The sequence below is a fragment of the Branchiostoma floridae genome, chromosome 4, assembly GCF_000003815.2.
Source record: "Branchiostoma floridae strain S238N-H82 chromosome 4, Bfl_VNyyK, whole genome shotgun sequence".
NCBI classification, from domain to species: Eukaryota; Metazoa; Chordata; class Leptocardii; order Amphioxiformes; family Branchiostomatidae; genus Branchiostoma; species Branchiostoma floridae.
In genome coordinates, this window is record NC_049982.1 from 29,144,054 (window position 1) to 29,167,229 (window position 23,176).

General features: G+C 40.9%; 4 protein-coding genes across 4 annotated transcripts in view; all 4 read right to left on the reverse strand.

Annotated features, from left to right (window-relative positions):
- LOC118414205 overlaps positions 1 to 4,372 on the reverse strand; it is a 6,307-nt gene extending 1,935 nt beyond the window's left edge. Inside the window, exons 1-2 of the mRNA XM_035818081.1 lie at positions 4,253 to 4,372; positions 2,995 to 3,378 (exon numbers count right to left, since the gene is read on the reverse strand). Of these exons, the coding sequence (XP_035673974.1) occupies positions 2,995 to 3,352 (358 nt within the window). The 5' untranslated portion in view covers positions 3,353 to 3,378; positions 4,253 to 4,372. The remainder of the gene's footprint in view (positions 1 to 2,994; positions 3,379 to 4,252) is intronic.
- Positions 4,373 to 4,965: 593 nt separating this feature from the next.
- LOC118414788 (kelch-like protein 24) lies at positions 4,966 to 8,517 on the reverse strand. The gene is made up of 2 exons (XM_035819036.1): positions 8,441 to 8,517; positions 4,966 to 7,331 (listed from the first exon to the last, which is right to left on the reverse strand). The coding sequence occupies exon 2, from the start codon at positions 7,317 to 7,319 to the stop codon at positions 5,622 to 5,624; it is 1,698 nt and encodes a 565-aa protein (XP_035674929.1). The 5' UTR covers positions 7,320 to 7,331; positions 8,441 to 8,517; the 3' UTR covers positions 4,966 to 5,621.
- Positions 8,518 to 10,282: 1,765 nt separating this feature from the next.
- On the reverse strand, positions 10,283 to 13,621 carry LOC118414725 (kelch-like protein 24). The gene is made up of 2 exons (XM_035818926.1): positions 13,545 to 13,621; positions 10,283 to 12,429 (listed from the first exon to the last, which is right to left on the reverse strand). The coding sequence occupies exon 2, from the start codon at positions 12,415 to 12,417 to the stop codon at positions 10,708 to 10,710; it is 1,710 nt and encodes a 569-aa protein (XP_035674819.1). The 5' UTR covers positions 12,418 to 12,429; positions 13,545 to 13,621; the 3' UTR covers positions 10,283 to 10,707.
- Positions 13,622 to 16,429: 2,808 nt separating this feature from the next.
- On the reverse strand, positions 16,430 to 18,153 carry LOC118413737 (kelch-like protein 24). Its single transcript, XM_035817266.1, has one exon. It carries the CDS (start codon positions 18,146 to 18,148, stop codon positions 16,430 to 16,432), a length of 1,719 nt encoding a protein of 572 aa, XP_035673159.1. The 5' UTR covers positions 18,149 to 18,153.
- Between the last annotated feature and the right edge of the window lie 5,023 nt (positions 18,154 to 23,176).

Here is a 23,176-nt window from a genome sequence, read left to right on the forward strand (position 1 = left end):
TGAAGTTGTTGAGACGCTACCTTTTTTTGTCTCAGATGGCCCATGCACATGTAGTTACTCTGTCACATGATATACTAATATCTTCCTATTTCAATGTACTGACCTAATGCAGCTGCTAAGTCTCCTTGGTTTGTGTTCTTCCAATGATATTCATTAAAGATTTATTTCTGGGGTGTTATTCACTTGACATCGGAATGTTACTTGTATAATTTGACCAATGATACTTTTATCTGTAGTTCCATAGACATTAGACAATATGAATAGTGGTAGCCCCCATGCAGCAGCAACAGTTAGTCCCCAGGGTGGTATGATGGCAAGCTGCTGGCAATGTAGCCTGATTAAATCTCGCTTATAGCAGCCCGCCAAACATCCGCCGGCCCGCGGGGAGGGGCCAGTTACAGCCCTGGACAGCGGAGTTTGTGTTACACAGACTACTGGCAATGGAAGCTTTGAAAAGTTCAGAAGCTGTTGTAGTCAGAGCAAACACCCAGCAAACATCCCCGCAAACCAATGAGCAGTTGCTTAGAAGGGGAATTTCATCATATATTTGCCGCGACAAAATGCAACCAACGATACTGAATTTAAAACAGAACAAAGCTAAGCCTCCACCACTTAACCCTGCCTGTACCATAGATTAAGCAGGCCCAAAAACCAAGCGAATATGACTAGCCCAAAACAACAAATTACCTGTATACAGTATGGAAATGGCATTACCAAAGAAACAAAAAGAAACACAGGACAAATCATACACATACCTTTCTCTTATGCCCACACTCTATACAGTTCTCCTCCACATTAGAAAATTGCATCTTCTTCTGTTTAAGTTCAAGTTCAACCATGATTGCCAACAGGGTAAAGGAACTTGTACCGAAACTTAAAACTCAGTACTATACAGCTCTAGAAACACCACAAAGAGTAATAAGCAAACTCCAATTATACCTGACCAACAGATATATAATCTTGTACACTCCCGTCATCTGGAAAACTGTCAGTGCCACTAAGTAACCTGATACATTGAAGGTGGCCCAGGCCAGATGATGGTTCTACACCCAACCATAATCTGTTTTTAAAACCAAGCAGATATTGGGAGGATGCCCCAACCACACAAAAACAGGATCAACCTATACAGTATCAAGTTCAAGCACTAGGAGGCCCCAAATCAAACCTGACCACCAGGACACCACAAACAACTCACGTACCAAATAGCAACACAATGGTACCTTGCGTTCCGGAGATACAGCGCACGCCCCGTGCCCGCACAAAAGGTAACCTAAAATGTCAAGTTCAAGCACCAAGGGCGCCAAAATCAAAATTGAGCATTATTCAGCCACCGCCGACACATGTGCCAAATATCATCGCGCCAGCACCAGCCGTTCAGAAGATATAACTCCGGAAACAACCCTCTCGGACACAAAATTCGACCTGCCGGGTCAAGTTCAAACGCGACAAGGCCCAAAGTCAATCCTAGGCAACAGGCAACAACCCCCCACCCATGCACCAAAAATCGTCGCAATCGCGCGTATCGTTCCGGACACACAGCGCCAAAAGTGCCCCCAAAACACCAAAAATGCCACCTGCAATGTCAAGTTCAAACGCCAGGAGGCCCAAAATCAAACCTGAGTGTTAGGCTACCACCCCCAACCCACGTACCAAAAATCGTCGTGCTCGCACCATCCGTTCACGAGATACAGCGCCCTACATCCCCGGCTACCGAAAAGTTCCCACCAGCATCAAAACCATACCTGCATACATGCAGGTAATAACGTCTAAACTAAATCTATAAGCTATTTGATGGGTTTGACTTCTTTTCCGTATGCAGTAGGAGATGAATTGTCCAGTATTTTCATATATATCTAAGGGTTGGACGACTTATGCAAGAAGATTGATTTTTGTTGGTCGGTAAGGTGATAAAAGCTTGGGAAAGTTTTGCAGATTTTAAGGAAAAGTTTGTTTCTTTCGGAACTGTAGTGTGAACATTGACAAATGAAATGTAGTTCATCTTCCTGTGACTGCTTTCTCTGAACAGTATTTACACCTTCTCTCCTCAACGGACAGTTTTTTGTACCTGCCCCTCTCTATTTCTAGTGAATAAACACTTATCCTCATTCTACATAAAGCGGATCTTAGCTCAAAATCTGTATGGTATAGGTAACTCTCCATACTGTACTCAGATTTAAGTTATATGTTATGGACAAGATCGTCCTACTGATTGTGCCAAAGCAAAGAAATTCTTATTTTGTATATATCCTGTCAATGGCTGATTATTTATTGTTGAAAGGAAAATCAATTAAATACAATAGCGAAAAAGTATTTTAGTTTTAGTATGTCCCTGAGATACCTGGGCATCAAATGGAGGTCTCATTATTGAGAACAGCCACACTTTGATTTGTTTAAATATGTTCAAGAACCCCCCATGCACCATTATCTAAAAGAGTGGGGGTCTTTCCCGGTGTGAGCGCACATCAATCAAATAAGTCTATCTGGATAACCAGCTTGTATGGTTCAGTACAAACCTGATGTGTGTCATGCCAGAAGGTGGTTTACCTGGTATTTTGTTTGTTTGTTAAATGCATGTCGGTCAACCGCCTTAAGGCGTAACACACTAGGTTTGTACTGAACAGTACAAGCTGTATATTCGGACAGATTTATCTGATCCACTTACACTGGGAAGGACCCCTACTCTTTTCGATAAGTGTGATGGGCTCAACATGCCTGAAGTGAACTCTCCTCAAACACCGGACCGCCATTAAACGTCCTATCCAAGGGAAGACCCTAACCAAACCTTAGGTACTCATTTTCACTTGAGTGAAGTGTGGAAAGTCGTGTAAAGTGTCTTTCCCAAGGGCACAAGATTGGTGGCACATCGACGGATTCGAACCAAGGACCTCAGGGTTGTGAATCAAACACCCTGCCAATTGCGCCACACGACCCCACATTTTTGGATATGCAATACAAACAAACAAACAAACAAGTAAACAAACAAACAATACATACTGGTAAATGTTGTCACTCCTGATGCCCCTCCTTGTGTTGATGATGATGATGACTTTTTCGGGTCTACATCACTAACGTCCGTCTTCTCCAACAGTTCAACTAGCTCATCATAAACTTTCACTTTCTGATCCTTCAAGGCGCCCACAAAATGTCCGTAAGCGCCTTCCCCTCTCCTGGGCAGCATGGTAAGGAGTTGAAAGTTCTTATCTCTGGTTGTCGTTCTGGCTTCTATTCTTTCCAAGTCATCTATGGAGAGAACCTCCTTTTCGAAAAGGTAGTGGATGAGGTGGGGTGATTCTATATTGTCCAGGAGTTTGGTGTGGTTTTTCCGAAGGCGTGCCTGGTCGTAGGGATCCATGGTAGTTCTAGTTAAGGTGCGGTTTCCTAGGGTTGGACCGAAAGTATATATGAAACTTACATGAAAATCTTGTGAAACTTTGCAGCCTCCTTGCCGAAGTACTAATGCGACAGTTCACCCCAAATTTCACGTTTGAAATTATAATGATAAGGGCTGTGCACCCAATACCCGTACCTGTACCATACCTATAAAATTAATAGTATTCAGGTAACAGGTCTGGACCAAAATATCTGTGTACCTGTACCGGTACCAACAAACTAAATCACAGCTATTCAACACCACTTTTTGAGACTAAAGATAAGTAAATTCCAAATCAAAGATGACAATTATGATAATCGTGCAGTTTTTCAACATCAAGAAAACTTTGTTTTGAGGTTCAAATATCTAAATCCTCATACAAAGATGACAATTTCTCACTAAAAAAGGCAGTGGACTACATTTATAACTTACAATTGATTTATCAAACTTGTTCAGGTACAGGTTAAGGTCCTGACCTTAATCCGTGTACCTGTACCTGTATCTAAAATTTCTGTGACACAGCACTAATAATGATGAAATTTCCAGTTTCCTACTAAAAGTACTATTAGAAATATCAAAACAGCAGTCAAGGGCATTTCTGCAATAATTTGTCACTTTTCCTTATTCTAAGTGGTGTGGCTGGGTACTGGAGTCAGAATTTAAGATGTTTCTGTCGTGTTCTTTACTCAATGTCACTTGAAGAAGATGAGAGAAGGAAAAGTTACCAAACAGTTACTTATTTAGTAGAACCCGGAAGTAATGTGCCCCCCTCCCCACAACATACGAAATTTTGTGATATTCGTGTATGAAACTTTGTATGAGTGGATCACTCCAGGTAGTATACCAATTTTAAGCATCAGAAGTAAAAGGTACTGTACAAACCTTATTTAGTCCTTAAGTCGCGATCTTCAGAAACAAACTGTTTGCTCTAATCTAAACTCTTGTCCAACATGGCCACCGCTGAATCACACCTTCGGCTCTTCCATCCGGTTTACACACTCCCACTTATGGATCACGAGCGCCACCTTACGATCACAATGCCAAACGCATTGACCTGAAGTGGCACTTTGTTTTAGAGTCATATATCATCCTTAGCCATACTAAATTGATCTCATGACTGCCATAAAGGCACAGATGGATTGCTTCTGAGAGAAGTATAGAACGTTATTTTTGGTCCTTTTGCGATTTGCAACGTTACTTTTGCACATAGTGTATGTAGTATTGGTGTAACTTTTAACACACTATTAAGGGTGTAATGTTAACAAGTAAAAATGTATCACTATTTTTAACTTTAAGAGGTAGGGTAGCTTAAGCCTACAATTTTACTTGCGCCTGGCGGTTCAGTTCCGTTACCTTCATGAAAAATGGAGGCATAGTTTTTGGTGTGTCTGCCTTACAGTGTGTTCGTCTGTGTCCGGATATTTGTGGTAGGTACTACACTAGTTTACCTAAATTTATCTGTGGGATAACCTATACCTAGCTATTGTTTTTGAGAATAGTGTACAGTCAAATGCAGTACAAAAGTGACCGCTTTGGCCAGATCACTTCAATCTGCAATGATGCTAATAACTATCACATAAGGACACACCATTTAATTTGTTGGGTTTTAGATTTTATGCAGGAAAAAATGATGTGACAGGGTGAAAAAAAATTAAAAAATTGCAAAACATTTTGAACCCACAACAACAAGCAATCCAGCACACTACCAGTACCAAGATTTAATCAAAGCAGATGTATGAACAATGCTTTTCTGTTGCAGCAAACTGACCATCAAGTATAGAAAAATAGCCAAAGATATATCATAGATCCTATATATCAAACACTAGTCACTATTTCTTCTAGTGTTCTTCCCTTTACAGAATACACATACTTAAATACCAAGTGCCTTTTGAAAGGATATGCCCTATCAATCATCAACGTTGGGATTCTAATTACAATATTCAAAGCTAGTCTACCAATTACGAATGTTATTCAATTTAGAATATACATGTAACCTTTGTTGTTCAATACTTCCTACTGACAGTATTACAAAAGGCTACACATGTAAAACATAAAGACTAGTACAGGCTCCATGAAAATCCCTCCTACTAAAACAGCATTAGAAACTTGCTGCCCTATTTCCCACTAGACACTACAAGTACAAGGGTCCGAATGAACAGAAACCATTTGATTTACCACCAGTTTTTTTAGGGATGCAAGCATAGGGGCTCCGGCAGAAATTGGATGGCACCAAGGGGAACTAACCTCTACATCACCCCTTAAATATGGTGACACAAACATGCCCATACAAACCCTTAGGCATGGTTCCCACCCACTCAAGTGACTTGCCTTGGCGATTAAGCCAAAAAACTTCACTTGTTATATTGCCCCACTTATAGCCCCCATAGATGTAAATCTCACCACCAAAGACAGTCATACCGCACCTCGGTCCAGCACCAGCATGGGTTACAGCAGTCCACAAGTCCTCCTGAGGCCTGTAACACAGCACATTTAAGGGAAACCCAGCAACATAGATGCTATCATTGAGAACTGAAGCAGTAATAAAGGAAGCTGTCTTAGGCATGTCCCTAGCTGAATACCACTGGCAGTCTCCTGGGCTGAAGCGGTACACTGTACACATTGGCTTCTCCTCAGCATCACGTCCACCTATCACATGTATACTGCCATCTAACACTGCAGCTGCATGCGCTCCTCTTGGCTGTGGGAGGGGAACACCTTCAGTCCACTTGTTCAGACTTTGGTCATAGACTTCCACACTGGATGTTATACCGTCTTTGCTTGTCCCACCAATTGCATACACTTTACCTTGAATCACTGCAAGCTTGTGAAAGGACCTTGCCATGTTCATAGGAGCAAGTTTTGACCAGGAGTCAAGTCTTGTGTGATACAACCAAACATCGCCACACTGACGCCCACCAACGGACATTACAATGTCACTTGTGCCCAAAACAGCCACTGCAAATCCACGGTCATTATTCCTCCTCATTGTGGTCATAGGAACCCAACTTTCACTTGATGGTGCAGATGAGTGTGTCATCTGGATGGAGTTGCTGTAAACTGAATGGTTTCCTCCCACTGCAAGTCTCTCAATCCCTCCGATGACCACTACTGCCTCCTTCAGACCACTGACACAGCGGGGGCGGGTGCGGGGTGACTGGACCTCCCCTGGGAATATATGATACTTCCGACCTTCTGAAATGATGTCTGGGCAACATTTGCATATGACCTTGTCTGTCTCCACCTTCTCCATGAAGTACATCTTGTCCATGAAGGGGAACCTGACCAGCTCCATCAGCTCTCTCATCTCCTTCTTCCTCTTACTAGTGTCATGGTTGATCCACTTCATCACTGCCATGTACACAGTTTCTTCTGGAGCATTAAGGTCATCTGATGAGATGAGCTTTATTAGCTGCTCCTTTGTCAAATCAAGGAACTCCAGTGTCTTGCAGGCTGCTGCAAACTCTTTCATGGCATATGACAGTGCATCTGCCTCAAGATTGAGGTCCAGCATGCCACCTAAGATTACCACTTTCATACAGTTTTTGATGTTTAGATTGTCTGACAGGAACTTTATGCAAGCTTCCCTGACTGGTGGAACCTGGAAGAAACTGGCCCCTTCCATCAGTTCTGCAGCATTGTCCTCTGTGATGGTCACCTTTGACGTGTAGGCATAGTCAACAAGAAGCTGCAAGGTACTGGGGCTGGCCTCGTGAATGGTAACCTTATGCTCCTTGCTCTCACGATGTCCATTGCAGAACATTGCACGAAAATATCCACTGCAAGCAGCGAGTACATTTCTGTGGCATGGGATCTCTTTCCCTGAAACAGAAAGGATGACATCTACCAGCAAGTTGTCTGATCGCAGTTCCTGCAAACCTTGCAAGAGGGCAGTTGAGTGGGTATCATGGCAGAAGTCAAGCGACTTCTGTGACCTCTGAGCTGCCGCCATGGTAGTCTGATTCTGCAAAACAACACAATGGTTTGAAAAGGTGCACCAGTATTCCTTAACACAAGAATGCCTTCCTAAACACATCAATCCGAGTAGTGCAGTACATGAAAATTTTGAAATCTTGACCCTCTGAAATGCTATTTCTAGCATTAATGGGGGTGGAGCACAACTGTTTCAGCTCTCCCAACATATTTTTTGAGGACTGCACCCCTGCCACATTAACCTGTCATCCTCGTTAATTTACCGGGGCTCCATACGTACCCCTCACTAAAGATCACTAAACAGTCTGAGATCGCTGGCATGAATCAAATTCGTCTGTATATCTATGCCCCTGAGGCGTTGCCAAAAACAACATATAAAAATATTCAATGTGAATAAAATATCATTAAGAACCTGACATGTTGAAATATGGCATATTTTCTCCTGTTTATGACAGAAATATGAACAACTCTTTATTTTTTTCTCATCTTGTTACAAATTTTAACATGCTTCAGGCATCGTGGGGTGGGGTGGGGGTAGCTGACAGCTCTATTAAACATTATTTTTATATTGAGGTAAAACAGATAAAAAAGAGAGAAGTCTTGACATAGTGACACTAGCAGGGATGAGGGAAGATCTAGGAGAAGAAACGAAGAAAAAGATGTACAAGGCACTTTCAAAGTACATAGAAGACACAGGGAGATTTGCCGGGGAGGACTAAAAGGTCAACAACTTACTATACACGAATGTGCAAAGCACCAGAGATCAAGCACCAAGGTGTAACAATCACATGAGAAGCACCTAGATGGAAATGGTACCTGGAGTCCACGTCTAGCGAAGAAATAGACGTAAAGCAAGGACAACAACAACAACAACATAAAACGTTTCGGTCTGTTTGAATAGTGGTCTTCAGAAAAGGCACGAATCGAAAGACTCCAGAGTAAAATTTTCTCCAATCATCCACAAGTCTCTCTCAGAGATTCTCTGACTGTAACGAGAACCAGATGGTCTTCCCGGACATATTTCTTTGACAGAAATCCGGTACCTTTCAGTGATCCCTCGTTCTTCTCAGCGTCCACATAGACTCTGTGAATGTTGATACAACAGTTTTATAGCTACTAGTAGCAAGAAAAGTTTCTTACCTGACACTGTAGTAGTTCTTGTCCCAGTTTTCCGGGAATGAAGCTGGCTGGGGACCCGCAGAAGATCTGATCTCGGCGCAGTCACAATGTGCAGACGACACGAAAAAGACGCGGGAAACTACCGGGGCGGTCAAAGGTCATTATTGGAATTCTACATACCGTGAATAGGGGTGGTTTTCTAAATATGAAGTTTTGTGTTCCTTTTTAATATACTAAGATAAATAATAGTAATTTCTGATTTACACCAATACTACCATGCTTTGTTGTGTTATGATAGTGTAAAACTCATAACTCAATTTCAATTAATAATAAATGTTTTGATATCTCTCCAAATATCTGGAAAGATGGAAGGATGCCTACCTACATCTCTCCATTTCTTCAAATTAAATATCCCAAAGAGTGCCAGTAAAGGACTATACCAAGCACAACACTAAAGGGTGATCAGGTCATGGCTCTGAATTTAAAAAAAGAAATGAAGATACATTGTAGACTTATCAAAGTCCCGAGAAAGCACAATACGATTTAACTGGTTTAATATACCTAATTTGACAAAGCGTTTGGCATCTTAGAACATTTACAATGACGAAAATGAAACACGCAAAAAAATAAAATATGTGAGAATTCAATAGGCTTTACCAATTCAATTTCATGGGTAACATCAACACCCATAGAATCTTCACTAGTTAATTTTTTCTTTCAAATATTATTGATAATCAGCTTATGGCATAAAGTATTTAGTATTTTGGTTTTTGCCTTGTTCTGAGCACAAGAAGTTTATATATTCAGTGTGTTATCATGATCAGTGTGTGTGCATGCTTGTCTGTGTGAACATGTATATAGCTAGTTCACCTTTATCCGCGAGATAACCTATATCCATTGGTTTTATAAATGCATGATGTTTAGGGATATCAAATCTACAAATGTACGGATGGCGATTTCATATTGCAACATTTCAAAAGTAGTGCAGTTTCAAAGGACCATCCGTGAATAATGTTTAAGGGTTAATGACCCCGAGGTGTATATGATGTGATAACGCCTGGGCCTTTGCTATAATCACCTCATTAAACCACCGAGTGAGTGAAGCGATATTCCGATATTCATCGGAAACATAACTACATCAAAGTGTAAGAATTAGAAACATACCACTTTGTGTTACATCATAAATGGGGTGATAGTCCAATCCTTCCATCTATCTGGATCTGAACTTAGGAAATCACCCCTAATCATAAATTCAAACAAACTAAGAAGATTACTGCCGGGAAGATTATCACATTAAGTTCAGTACTTCTCACACTACTACTGTTAACAATAGTTAAGCCATTTTCTCTTTAGACTAAGCGGACTAACAGTCAAAAATTATAGCTGATCTGGCAACTTTAACAAATACTCATGGAATTTAGTAGAATATCGATAGGTAATATATAGAGGCTAATAGGTAAAAATGGTCTGTCCTAGACATGAAAGGCATAATGAACTAACATTAGTAAAATACAGCAGGGTTGGACAAGTCCACTAGCCCGATTGTCCCGGGCAAGTGCATGTCCTACCCCACTTGTCCGATCGGGCAAGTAAGATTTTTCCATGAGTGAGATTTTAATATACTTGTTTTATTGTACAGTCATGGAATCAAGCATTGGTCAATGCAGAAAAATGGAAACCATTAACAAAGAATTTGATTGCTATAAGTGATAATACATAGAAAATATTATTTCAATTTCGGGCAAGTGAAAAGTTGGTTCTGGCAGGTGAATTTTTTATGTACTTGCCCGATAGGCAGGTGAATTTTAAAAAACATGTCTAAGTTACTCCAACCCTGATAAAGATTTCAGTATGTCCTATTGGGTGTACAGGCTATATTTTTAATGCTCATAGATGTATCAAGCATGATTGCTAATGTATGATATAAAACAATATTCTTCCTAAGACATTAAAGGCATAATGAACGAATGTTAGTTAAAGAGAATTCATAGTAAAAATACTTCGAATATGCTACACTAAATATTTGAACATGTCATCAAAAAGGGTCATATACTAGTACTTTTTCTGTTCATTTCAAGTAAGTTATGAACGATTATGAACGATTGCGTACTATCATACATATTCTTCAACATCCTGACTTCATTATGACATTGTACAATAAACAACATCATTTAAGAGCCCTGACACAATGTTGGTCCCATCTGATTGCCAACCATTTACTTCATATTACATTTACAACAAGAGTTGCCAGTGATATCTTAGAAGTATTAGAGGTATTCTGTTGTACCTCAGCCCTTTAGTATCGTGACACAGCCATGTCCAAACAGACCCTTGGGCATGGTTCCCACCTGTTTGAGTGACTGGTCTTGATGATCCAGCCACAAAACGTCATTTGTTCCATTGATGTCTTTAAATTTATGACCTCCATAGATGTAAATCTCCCCACCAAAGACAGCCATACCACAACTAGATCCAGTACCAGTGTTAGTTACAACAGTCCACAAGTCCTCTTGAGGCCTGTAACACAGCACTTTTGAGCGAAGCCCAGCGACATAGATGCTACCATTAAGAGCTGAAGCAGCAATAGCACATCCCTTCTGTGGCATGTCACTTAGTGTACACCATTGGGTGTCTAGATCTCCTGGGTTGAACCGGTACACTGCAGATGTTGTATTATTCTCAGCATCACGTCCACCTATCACGTATATGCTACCATCTAACACTGCAGCTGCATGCCAGTACCTTGGCTCTGGGAGTGGAACACCTTCAGCCCACTTGTTCAGGCTTCTGTCATAGACTTCTACACAGGCTGTTAGATGTAGTGGTGAGCAGCTGATTCTGCCACCAATGGCATAGACTTTACCTTGCACCACTGCCAGCTTGTGATAGTCCCTTCCTGTGTTCATAGGTGCAAGCCTAGACCAGGAATCAAGTCCTGCCTGATATAGCCGAACGTCCCTGCACTGAACCCCACCGACAGACACCATGATGTCACTTGTGCCCAAAACTGCCACAGCAAATCCAAAGTCATTTGTCCTCTTCATTCTACTCATGGAAACCCAACTAGTGCTTGACGGTGTATAGGAGTGTGTCATTAAGATGTCATTGCTGTCCACCGGAGGGTTTCCAGATCTTTCTGTCCCCCCAATGACCACCACTGCCTCCCTCAGACCACTGGCATGGCGGGGACGGGTGCGGGGTGACTGGATCTCCCCTGGGAAGGCCTGATACATTAGAGCTTCTGAAACAATATCAGGGCAGCACTTGCACAATATCTTATCAGTCTGTACCTTCTGTATGAAGTACATCTTGTCCATCCAGGGAAACCTAACCAGCTCCATCAGCTCTCTCATCTCCTTCTTCCTCTTCCTGGTGTCATGGTTGATCCACTTCAACACTGATGTGTACACAGTTTCTTCAGAAGCCTTGATGTTGTCTGATGAGATGAGCTTTATGAGTTGATCCTTTGTCAAATCAAGGAACTCTGCTGTTTGGCTGGCTGCTACAAATTCTTTAATTGCATATGACAATGCATCTGCTTCCAGGATGGGGTTCAGTATGCCACCTATGATTACCATCTTCATACAGTTTTTGATACTTAGATTCACTGACAGGAACTTTGTACAAGCATCGCTGACTGGTGGAACCTGGAAGAAGCTGGCCCCTTCCATTAGTTCTACAGCATTGTCCTCTGTGATGGTCACCTTTGACGTGTAGGCGTAGTCGACAAGAAGCTGCAAGGCACTGGCACTGGCTTCCTGAATGGTTACCTTATGCTCTTTGCTTTCACGATGACCATTGCAGAACATTGCGCGAAAATATCCACTGCAAGCAGCGAGTACATTTCTGTGGCATGGGATCTCTTTCCCGGAGACACAAAGGATGACATCTACCAGCAGGTTCTCTGACCGCAGCTCCTGTAAACCTTGCAAGAGGGCAGTTGAGTGTGCATCATGGCAGAAGTCGAGTGACGTCTGTGACCTCTGAGCTGGCGCCATGGTAGCCTGATTCAGCAATACAAAACAAGGGCTTGATAAGGTGCACCAGTATTCCTTAACACAAGAATGCCTTCCTAAACACATCCATCCAAGTACAAGAAAATTGTGAAATCTTCTCCCCTTCTAAAGACACTAACACAGACACCAGAAAGCTACACTGAGCACTTATGTAGAATTGTAGAAATGTAGAATCTTTGGATTTCCTGGCAATTGGAAAACTTGAATACTATTTCCTGCAAAGGGGGTAACATGGATTTCAGTTTGGCTACCACCCACCACCCCCAATATATTTTTCATGGCACCTCCACATGACCTGTAATGGCAGACCTCACACTTTTATGTAAGGTAGTCACTTACACACAGAAGTAACAAATATACATAAAGCACTTCCATGCAGAATTCCTGGCAATTGGACATACTGTATAATGTACTGTTAGGCTAGCCCCTGAGGCGTTGCCAAAAAACAGCTTGCATTTCAAAATAAACTTGGTGAAAAATATGCAGACAGCCAAATCATTAAGAAGACCCTGACAAGTAGAAATACGGGATTTTTTCTCCTGTTTTTGGCAGAAATATGTACGAGTCTTTCCTTCTTATCTTGTACATTAATACAGTAGAAGCCAGTTAATTGCACAACGGATTAACGCACACTTCTTTTAATTGCACGGAATCCCCAAATCCCAAACCAGTGCGGTCCAGCTGGATAACTTCGCATTATTGCACCAGCCGGATAATTGCACGAAATTTACGGTCAAATAGGCCGTGCAATTAAGCGGCTTCTACTGTACCACAATCCAGCATCGTGGGGTGGGGGGTAGCTGACAGTTCTGAATAAGGGAACATATTATTAGATAAGGCTGCCAGGTAAAACGAAAATTTCGGTCTGTTTGAATAGTAGTCTAGGGAGAAGACAACGCATCTGGGGAGTACAATCTTTACACTCATCTATAAGTCTCTCTCAGAGATTCTCTGACTGTAACGAGAACCAGATGGTCTTCCCGGACATTTTCTTTGACAGAAATCTGGTACCTAATCAGTGATCCCTCGTTCTTCTCAGCGTCAAGATAGGCTATGTCGCCGTTTATACAACACTTTTATAGCTACAAGTAGCAAGAACAGTTTCTTACCTGACACTGTAGTAGTTCTTGTCCCAGTTTTCCGGGAATGAAGCTGGCTGAGGACCCGCAGAAGATCTGATCTCGGCGCAGTCACAATGTGCAGACGACACGAAAAAGACGCGGGAAACTACCGGGGCGGTCAAAGGTCATTATTGGAATTCTACATACCGTGAATGGGGGTGGTTTTCTGAATATGAAGTTTTGTGTTCCTTTTTAATATACTAAGATAAATAATAGTAATTTCTGATTTAAACCACTACTGTCATGTTTTGTTGTGTTACGATAGTGTAAAACTCATAGCTCAATTTCAATTAGGTTATGATTTCTCTCCATTTCTTGAAATGAAATATCCCAAAGACTGGTTAAAGGACTATACCAAGTATAACAGTAAAGGGTGATCAGGTCATGGCTCTTGATTAAAAAAAGGAAGATAATTGTAGACTTATTAAAGTCCCAAGAAAGCGAAATGCGATCCAACTGGTTTAATATACCTAATTTGACAAAACGTTTGGCATCTTAGAACATCACAATGACGAAAATGAAACACACACAAAACAAAAAGAATATGTAATGAAAATTCAATTTCATGGGTAACATCTACACCCATAGAATCTTTACTAGTCAATTTTTCTTTCAAATATAATTGATAATCAGCTTATGGCATGAAGCATTTAGTTTTTTGTTTTCTTTTCCTTGGAAGTTCTGAGCACAAGAAGTTTATGTATTCATTCAGTGTGTTATCATGATCAGTGTGTGTGCATGCTTGTCTGTGTGAACATGTATAACGCTAGTTCACCTTTACCTGCGAGATAACCTATATCCATTGGTTTTCTAAATGATGTTTTAACCCTATTCAGACCGGGGGGGGGGGGGGGCTTTTGAGGCCCGCGCTAACTTCGATGCCCTATAACGCCAGAACGACTTACGCTAGAGCCACCAAATTTGGTGAGTTTTCCTAAAATATTGTTGGCAACATTTTTGCGAAGTTTGACAAATTTTCCATTTTTTCTTGTTGCCATGGCAACCATTTGTTGACAGGCAGTTTTGCCAAAAATCACTATTTTTGGTTCTAACTGTATTTTTCACATTTATTTGCTATATTACTGCGATTTTGTTACATAAATAAAATCTTATATTATTCAGCATATCTTTCATAATTATATATGCATAAATTATGCTAATTTGATGACGTCATCAGCCCAAAATCCAAGATGGCGGACCGAATGGCCAGATCAAGAATAACAAGGTAATTATCCCTTAAAATTTGTAACAACCTGGTATGTTTTCATCAAAAACCATCTAAATGAATGAATTTAGTCTATTTTCATTGACCTTTGTGATTATTTGTTGCAAAAAAAGGATTTTTAAAAATTCAAGGTGGTGGATATAATATGGCGGAGCCCAACTCGTATCTTAGATGTGCATGACGTCATTTTATGACGTCATATTGACGTCATTAATGTTGCTATTGGCAACGCAAGTCGTAATTAACATTATTATTCTGTTATCTGCACTTGGTGTTACATTTTTGCAGCAAAACTTGAAGTTTTCTGAGAATACCCATTTTTCATGGGTTTGGCCAATGTAATCAAATTGATGACGTCATAATTACGTCATCTTACGTTTTGGTGGTCCTACGGCACGTCGTTTTAGAGTTATAGGACTTAGAAGTGGAGGGCCTCAAAAGCCGCCCGCCCCCCCCCCCCCGCCCCCCCGGGTGCAGGGATGACCAAAAAGGCCCAGTCTGAATAGGGTTAATAGAGATATCAAATCGACGGATGGCGACTTCATATTCAAAAGTAGTGCAGTTTCAAAGGACCATCCGTGAATAATGTTTAAAGGTTAATGACCCCGAGGTGTATATGATGTGATAACGCATAGGCCTTTGCTATAATCACCTCATAAAACCACCGAGTGAGTGAAGCGATATTCCGATATTCATCGGAAACATAACTACATCAAAGTGTAAGAATTAGAAACGTATCACTTTGTGTTACATACATCATAAATGGGGTGATGGTCCAATCCTTCCATCACTCCCATCTCTATATGTTTATTTAATACTAATAGTCAACGCTGGAACATGCCTGTAACAGAAAGGCATGGTTAATGCTACAATGTTCTTGCACAAAATTACTGGGTTTTTGAAACAGTCTATCTGGACCTGAACTTAAGAAATCATCCCTAATTATAAATTCAAACCAACCAAGACTACTGCAGAGAAGATTGTCACATTAAGTACAGTACTTCTTACACTTCTAAGGTTAGCAATAGATAATTCATTTTCTCGTAAGACTAAGCGGACTAACAGCCAAAAGTAGTTGATCTGGCATCTTCAATAGATACTCGTGGAATGTAGTGGAATATCGATATGTAAAATATAGAAGCCAATAGGTAACAATGTTATTTCCTAGATATTATAGGCATAATGAACAAACGTTACTAAAATACAAATTTTTGAATTTCATAGTGAATATATAATTTGTACAGGCTATATTTGTAATGATCGTAAAATAAAGCATCAATTATAATACTGTATGATATTAAAGTATTTTCCTTAGACATAATAAGCGTAATGAACAAATGTTAGTAAAAAAGAATTTATGATGAAAGTACCTTAATTATGCTGCTACAATAAATGTTTGGACGTGTTATCAAAAAGGATCATATACAGGTACTTTTTGTGTCTTGAGAACTACATGAATCTCTTTATCATACATTTTCTTCAACATCCTGACTTCATTATGACAGTGTACAATCAACAAGATCATCTAGTACCCTTACCATGATGCAACCCAATGGACACAATGTCGGTCCCATATGATTGTCAACTTTTCACTTCATATTACGAGTTTCCAGTGATATCTTACAAGTGCATGGTACTCTGTTGTACCTCAGCTCTTCAGTATAGTGACACAGCCATGTCCAAACAGACCCTTATCATTAGGCATGGTTCCCACCTGCTGAAGTGACTTGTCTTGCTGATTAAACCGTAATACCTTTGTTGTTGCATTCTCGTTTTTATAGCCTCCATAGATGTAAATCTCCCCACCAAAGACAGTCATACCACATCTGTATCCAGTACCCGTGTTGGCTACAACAGTCCACAAGTCCTCCTGATGACTGTAACACAACATATTTGAAGGAATCCCAGCAACATAGATGACACCATTGAGAACTGAAGCAGTAATATCATTAGCTTTGTTTGGCATGTCGCTTGCTGAATGCCACTGGCAGTCTCCTGGGCTGAGGAGGAACACCGTAGATGTTGCGAGGTCATCAGCATCACGTCCACCCATTACGTATATGCTACCATCCACCACGGCAACAGCATGTTGGTACCTTGGCTGTGTGAGTGGAACACCTTCAGTCCACTTGTTCAGGCTTCTGTCATAGACTTCCACATTCGTTGTTACATGAAGTGGTGAGTAGCTGATTCTGCCACCAATAGCATAGGCTTTGCCTTGCACCACTGCCAGCTTGTGAAAGTCCCTTGCTGTGTTCATATCAGCAAGCCTAGACCAGGAGTCAAGTCCTGCTTGATACAACCACACATTTTTGCACTGAGTCCCACCAACAGATACCATGATGTCACTTGTGCCCAAAACGGCCACAGCAAATCCAAAGTCATTTGCCCTCTTTATTCTACCCATGGAAACCCAACTGGTGCTCGACGGTGCAGAGGAGTGTGTCATCACGATTGAGTTGCTTTCCACGGAAGGGTTTTCTCCAATTGCATACTTCTCCGTCCCTCCAATGACCACTACTGCCTCCCTCAGACCACTGGCACGGCGGGGACGGGTGCGGGGTGACTGGATCTCCCCTGGGAAAGCCTGATACTTCTGAGCTTCTGACACGACATCCGGGCAGCACTTGCACAATGCCTTATCCGTCTGCACGTTCTCTATGAAGTACATCTTGTCCATCCAGGGGAACCTAACAAGCTCCATCAGCTCTCTCATCTCCTTCTTCCTCTTCCTTGGGGCGTGCTTGATCCATTTCAGCACTGATGTGTACACAGCTTCTTCAGGGGCATTGAGCTCATCTGATGAGATGAGCTTGATGAGCTGCTCCTTTGTCAAATCAAGGAACTCTGGTGTTTGGGTGACTGCTGTAAACTCTTTCATGACATACGACAATGCACTGCTCTCCAGATAACGGTTCATCAGCATGTTCCCTACGTTTATTCTCTCCAGACAGTTTGTGATCCATAGAGTGTCTGATAGGAACTTTGTGCATGCATCCCTGACCGGTTCAAACTGGAAGAAACTGGCCCCTTCCATCAGCTCTACAGCGTTGTCTTCTGTGACGGTTACCTTTGACGTGTAGGCATAGTCGACAAGAAGCTGCACAATGTTAGCACTGGCCTCGTGAATGGTTACCTTATTCTCCTTGCTCTCAAGATGACCATTACAGAACATCGCGCGAAAATATCCACTACAAGCAGCGAGAACATTTCTGTGGCACGGGATCTCCTTCCCAGAGACACAGAGGGTGACATCTACCAGCATGTTCTCTGATCGCAGTTCCTGCAAACCCTGCAAGAGGGCGTTTGAGTGTGCGTCATGGCTGACGTCGAGTGACGCCTTTGGCCTCTGCGATGTTGTTGCCATCGTAGCCTAATCCTGCAATGCAAAATAATATCTTTATTAGTTTAATAAAACTTTAATTGCACAAAAATTCCTGATCTCAATCAATCTGATTACTTAACAACTAGATGTGGCAGACGTCACCCCTACAAAACTCACACACGCACAAACACAGAGACCGACTGATTTGCCATGAAATACATTGGATGACATGTTTATCCGCAGAAGCAAGTGTTGTTTCCTATTTTTTCCAGGCCATAGTTCTAAATGATTTTTTTCACAAAAAGAATTAATAGTGCATGTAGTTTAGATCATACTCTTTTCCATTGCGAAAATTTGAGGGAGGTCACTGTAAACGTCAATCTTTACTTTCTTTCCTATGTATATCAAATGATGGTTGGACCATATGAAATCTAACTCGGCACAAAAGTTTCAAATATCGATTTTGGTTGATTCTGCATCAACTTCAATGCATTATAGATTATTTAATATCAAGCTTGTGTAATTTTGTCTCCTGTGATATCCAACTTCTTAGGATTGTAAAATCATGAAACGAGCACCAGGCCTGCTTACGTCAGGGGGTAACAAAATAAGTGCATAAATTACCCTAATGAAGTCAAACACTCCGTTCAGTTTAGTATTGACTTGCAACTCAATGACCGTAAGTCATTTTATGGCCCTCCTGCCTAATTAACTGGCCCACCAACTTTGATGTGCCATATATTGTTCTTGGCTTGCTATATTCCTGAATGTTCAACAGGAAGTGGAGCACAATACCCATAAGTTGGTGTCAGACCATACAGATATCAACTAAAGCTCATTGATATTGAAAAATGAATATGATAAGCACAGCTATATTTTATCACTTTTAGGCTCCAAGCGCTAGCCCCAGGAACATATTTATGACACAAATATGGTATCTATGTATTCAGGAGAGAGCATTCTACAATATTCAGCCTGTCCCACACTTACTAGAGTGATTTTAACAGAGATATTCTTTAATATGTTCAAAATATTATGAAAAATGGCATTTGCAATATTCATGCAAGCCTGACAGGTAACTGGAAAGGGGAACAACCATGGGCCAGGTTGAACATTGAAGTGCAACATTTGTACTTTCCATACATTTCTTTTGTGACAAATGAAAATATTGCATAAGCTAGCGCTTTTACGAAAGAAAAAAGATGACAAAATTTCAAGTTTGGGCTACTCTAAGGATGAAATGTGACACGTTTGTTTTGATAAAGGAACAATATGGCCAATTAATTTGTTTACACAACCTCCTGACAGTAGGACACCATGCTCTCATAGGCAAACAATGCGGATTGTTCACACCTTTACCTGGCAAGGCATATGTTCCAGACACAGCTTGGCTTGGCTTGGTTTGGTTTGACAAACAATAAACAAACAGCATTCGAGTATCTGAAGTTACTTTTAAACAAATGCTGGGTCTCCAAATACAACATAGCAATTATTGCAAATACCTGGTTAAGGCCTGTCATGTTATACGATTATCAAATGTGAGATATGATCACAGCAAAATGCATGATGTCAAGGTTCTGTTCTGAATATCCTTGATAATATTTTGTGTATCCACAATTCTACCAAACCAGACATAACCAGACAGTTGTCATCATGACTGTTATGATTCAGTGATACTGAACTAGTAATAGGTGTATTGACAAAACTAAAAAAGGAGACTTTTACATGTGGCTGTATGTTCAAATTTGAGGGTTTTAAGTGTAAAACTTGGTGCCATACTAGCAAGCTAACTATAATTGTACATGTTACATGATGGGTAAATGGCCACAACTATGTGCACGGTTAAATACAAAAAAAAGATCATACTTTCGATAGTTTAGTCTGAGTTTAGCATTGACGTTATTTAGAATCAAGGACGTTATATTAAATTATAAAACATATAACTTCCTTGCAGCTGGAATGAATCTAAATTGCAAAAATGGTTTGGTACTGTTTCTAGTGTTGCTTCATGTGAGTAGAATTTACTATAAAACTGCTTTGGCAAATTGATCAAGACACAAAGAACTGCAATTCTAACAAGACAAATTTAGGATACTGTTAATAAAGTACCAACTCAGTAACTTGCAAACAGGAAAATATCCGAAGTCTTTGTTTGGGGGAAAGATCGTGGCTACATTCTTGTAGTATGTATTTTGGTGTCTAACATTAGTAGGTTTATAGAGAAGTTCCAAAGCTAAAAAAATCAAATGCAAGTGGATGCTTTCTCTGGAGAGCTGTAACTTACATATTCTAAGATATTTGCAGACGGTCAGAGTAAAAATCTAGCAGTGCCTATCTACTACATATGAAACAGTTAATGCTCAATACACATCATGTTGTCATTCCCAGACAGTACTGTCTGAAACAACCTGGGGTTCCAGGTAACACTTTACCTGGCTTGGTGGAACCCCTCTTGGGATGTTTTCACACTGGGTGGAGAGGGGGCAATTAGTAAACAATGGGGTAACTTGGGGTCAAAGGTGGTTGCTATGTGTTGCTAGGGGAGCCAACACCCACTTCGCTGGGGGTCTCAAGAAATGACTTAGACCCCATTCACACTCAGAAAAACGATTCGAATAAAACATGTTATCCGAATAAAACTACCCGATCCGAATAAAACTTAGCAGTATGAACGCTCCCAAATCACTTGGATTTCATTGATTCGAATCCCTCGCGATCCACCTCGGGGAGGTAGATAGAACTCCGGGAAGTGGATAAAACTGCGCCGCGGGGAGTCTCGATTCGTGCGATTCGGCAGTGTGAACGCGCAAGTGGATAGGATTCCGCTTATTCCGGGGTGTAACGTCATTCATCCGGGAACTTGGGGTTATACTTCGAAACACTACACACGCCTGATTGATTCGTTTTTCAGCGCGCATTTCCGCCATATTTTACTTCCAACAACAACGAGCGGAAAGAAAGGGAAATCTTCATCATACGCCAAGTGGACACCGTAACAAACGAAGCTGCTTATTTCAATCTGGGGGTGGGAGGAGACGCAAAAAAAGCTCGGGAAGGTTCATAAAAACAGGGACTAATATGAAGATATATCCGAAGGAATGGCGGAGCATGGAGTTGAGAAATCCCTCGACCAGTGCAGAAATAAAGTGAAGAATCTCACCGCCAACTACCACAAGACGTAGCGATACATCTGTGAAACGCAACTAATGTTTTATTCAGATAAAACTGAGGGCGCACTGATCGGGTTGCTGAAGAGCAGTGTGAACACAATTTTGGATCGGATAAAAAAAATTTTATTCGGATAAATGTTTTATTCGAATTGTTTTTCTGAGTGTGAATGGGGTCTTACGGTCATTGAGTGTGCATGGAGGAAAGCTGGGTAAACAGGACAAGTTAATCATAGCCACTGTTACTAAATTTATTTATCTAAGCAAACAATTTGACCCATTTCAATTGATATATAATACATTGAAATCAATGCAGAAACAATGGAAATGATCTGCTAAGGCCACAGCAAGTAAATTTTATGGATGACATCCTCTGCAGACGGCAAAAATAGTGAGATAGGGCGAAAAAAAAACAAGATGGGTAAAAAAAACAAGATGGCTAAATTGTCCAAATATACGCAATAAACGTATAAAAAGGGATTGAGGCGACGAAACATGGTATCACAGCCTATAAGGCATTCATTTCTGTATTCAAGACGTGAATTTGTATAGTAAAGGTGACACTAGTGTGGTAGACTGGTATCACTTACCAACATGGCAACTACACTCATGGCTTCCATTTTGGGGCCACTTTCACAACTATCTAACTAAATTTTTACTTTCACTTCTATAACTACAGTCATGACTACCTGGCTAGTTTCACTTCTACAAGTACAACCATAAGCCTACACACATCATATTTGCCCATTTTGGTACTTTCTCGTCATGTTGACCATCTTGGAAAAAAAATTCTTGTTTTTTTTCTGAAATCAGGTGAAAATTAATGCGCGCGCTGATGTCATCCATAAAATTGACTTGCTGTGGCCTAAAGAAATATTCCAAACTTTTGTGCAGAGTTTAATTTCCTCATATACGCATTTCAGAACACGTCCGACATTGTTATGCAAATGCCACAGAGTCTGGAATGTGTGACTGAGGTAAATGACACGCGCGTTGTGTCGTCGAGGCAAAATACAAAGTCTTTTGTACACGGTAGGTGTCTTTTTCCGCGAAAATAGAAATTGAATGCATGTAGTTGTATATTAGTCACTGTATATTAGTCACGTGTTGTCTTAAAGAACCATGTACTAGATATGGTCTCTCGTTGCTTGTAAATTGAACTTACAGAAAACCGGTACTATTCGGTATTTCAGTTGCAAGAAATGTTGATATAGTCGTCCTAGAAACACTAGTAACAACAACAGGTTATTCTTACCTGGTCCTATAGAAGTTCTTACTTCTGTTTTCAGAGAATGGAGGAAACTTGAAACCGACAGACGAGCTGAGCTAAGCGTGCCCTCCGCGCACCTGGGTCTCCTCAGTCAGAATGCGCAAGAGATAGAAAAATGCGCGGGAAACTTCTCAGAAGGTCAAAGGTTATTCTGTAATAAATTACATGTTTGGGATGGCAATCAGATTATGTACTACAATATTCTGTCTATATTATACAAACGCGGATGGTAATTATTTGATTCAGAAAGGTCTCGTGTTCTTAAGGCGTAAAACGTTCTAAATCGAAATCAGTTTATATTCGGTTTACTGACATTTCCTTTACGAAATGGAATATACAAAAAAAAATGGGTCAAACCAAGTCAAACTGTGCTGGTGGGAGCTTAGAAGAATGCAACGGGATCTGAATACGAATCTCGTAAAAGGTAACCCCGAAATTTCGCAAAGCACCGGCCGACAGAGCACCAACTATAGAACTGTTATACCGTCACTAGGTCATTTCTAATAAGACGAAGAATGAATATGTACAGGGAGTAGTAGGTATATCGTTGGCCCACAGGAACCAATGTTGGTGGTCAAGAGACGAAATCTTCAGTAGTTCGTCCACGTGACACGCCACGACAGCCTGGCTTTA

Coding starts and splice junctions, on each gene's coding strand:
- LOC118414788 (XM_035819036.1), bottom strand. CDS start 7,319: ATGGCGGCAGCTCAGAGGTCACAGAAGTCGCTTGACTTCTGCCATGAT.
- LOC118414725 (XM_035818926.1), bottom strand. CDS start 12,417: ATGGCGCCAGCTCAGAGGTCACAGACGTCACTCGACTTCTGCCATGAT.
- LOC118413737 (XM_035817266.1), bottom strand. CDS start 18,148: ATGGCAACAACATCGCAGAGGCCAAAGGCGTCACTCGACGTCAGCCAT.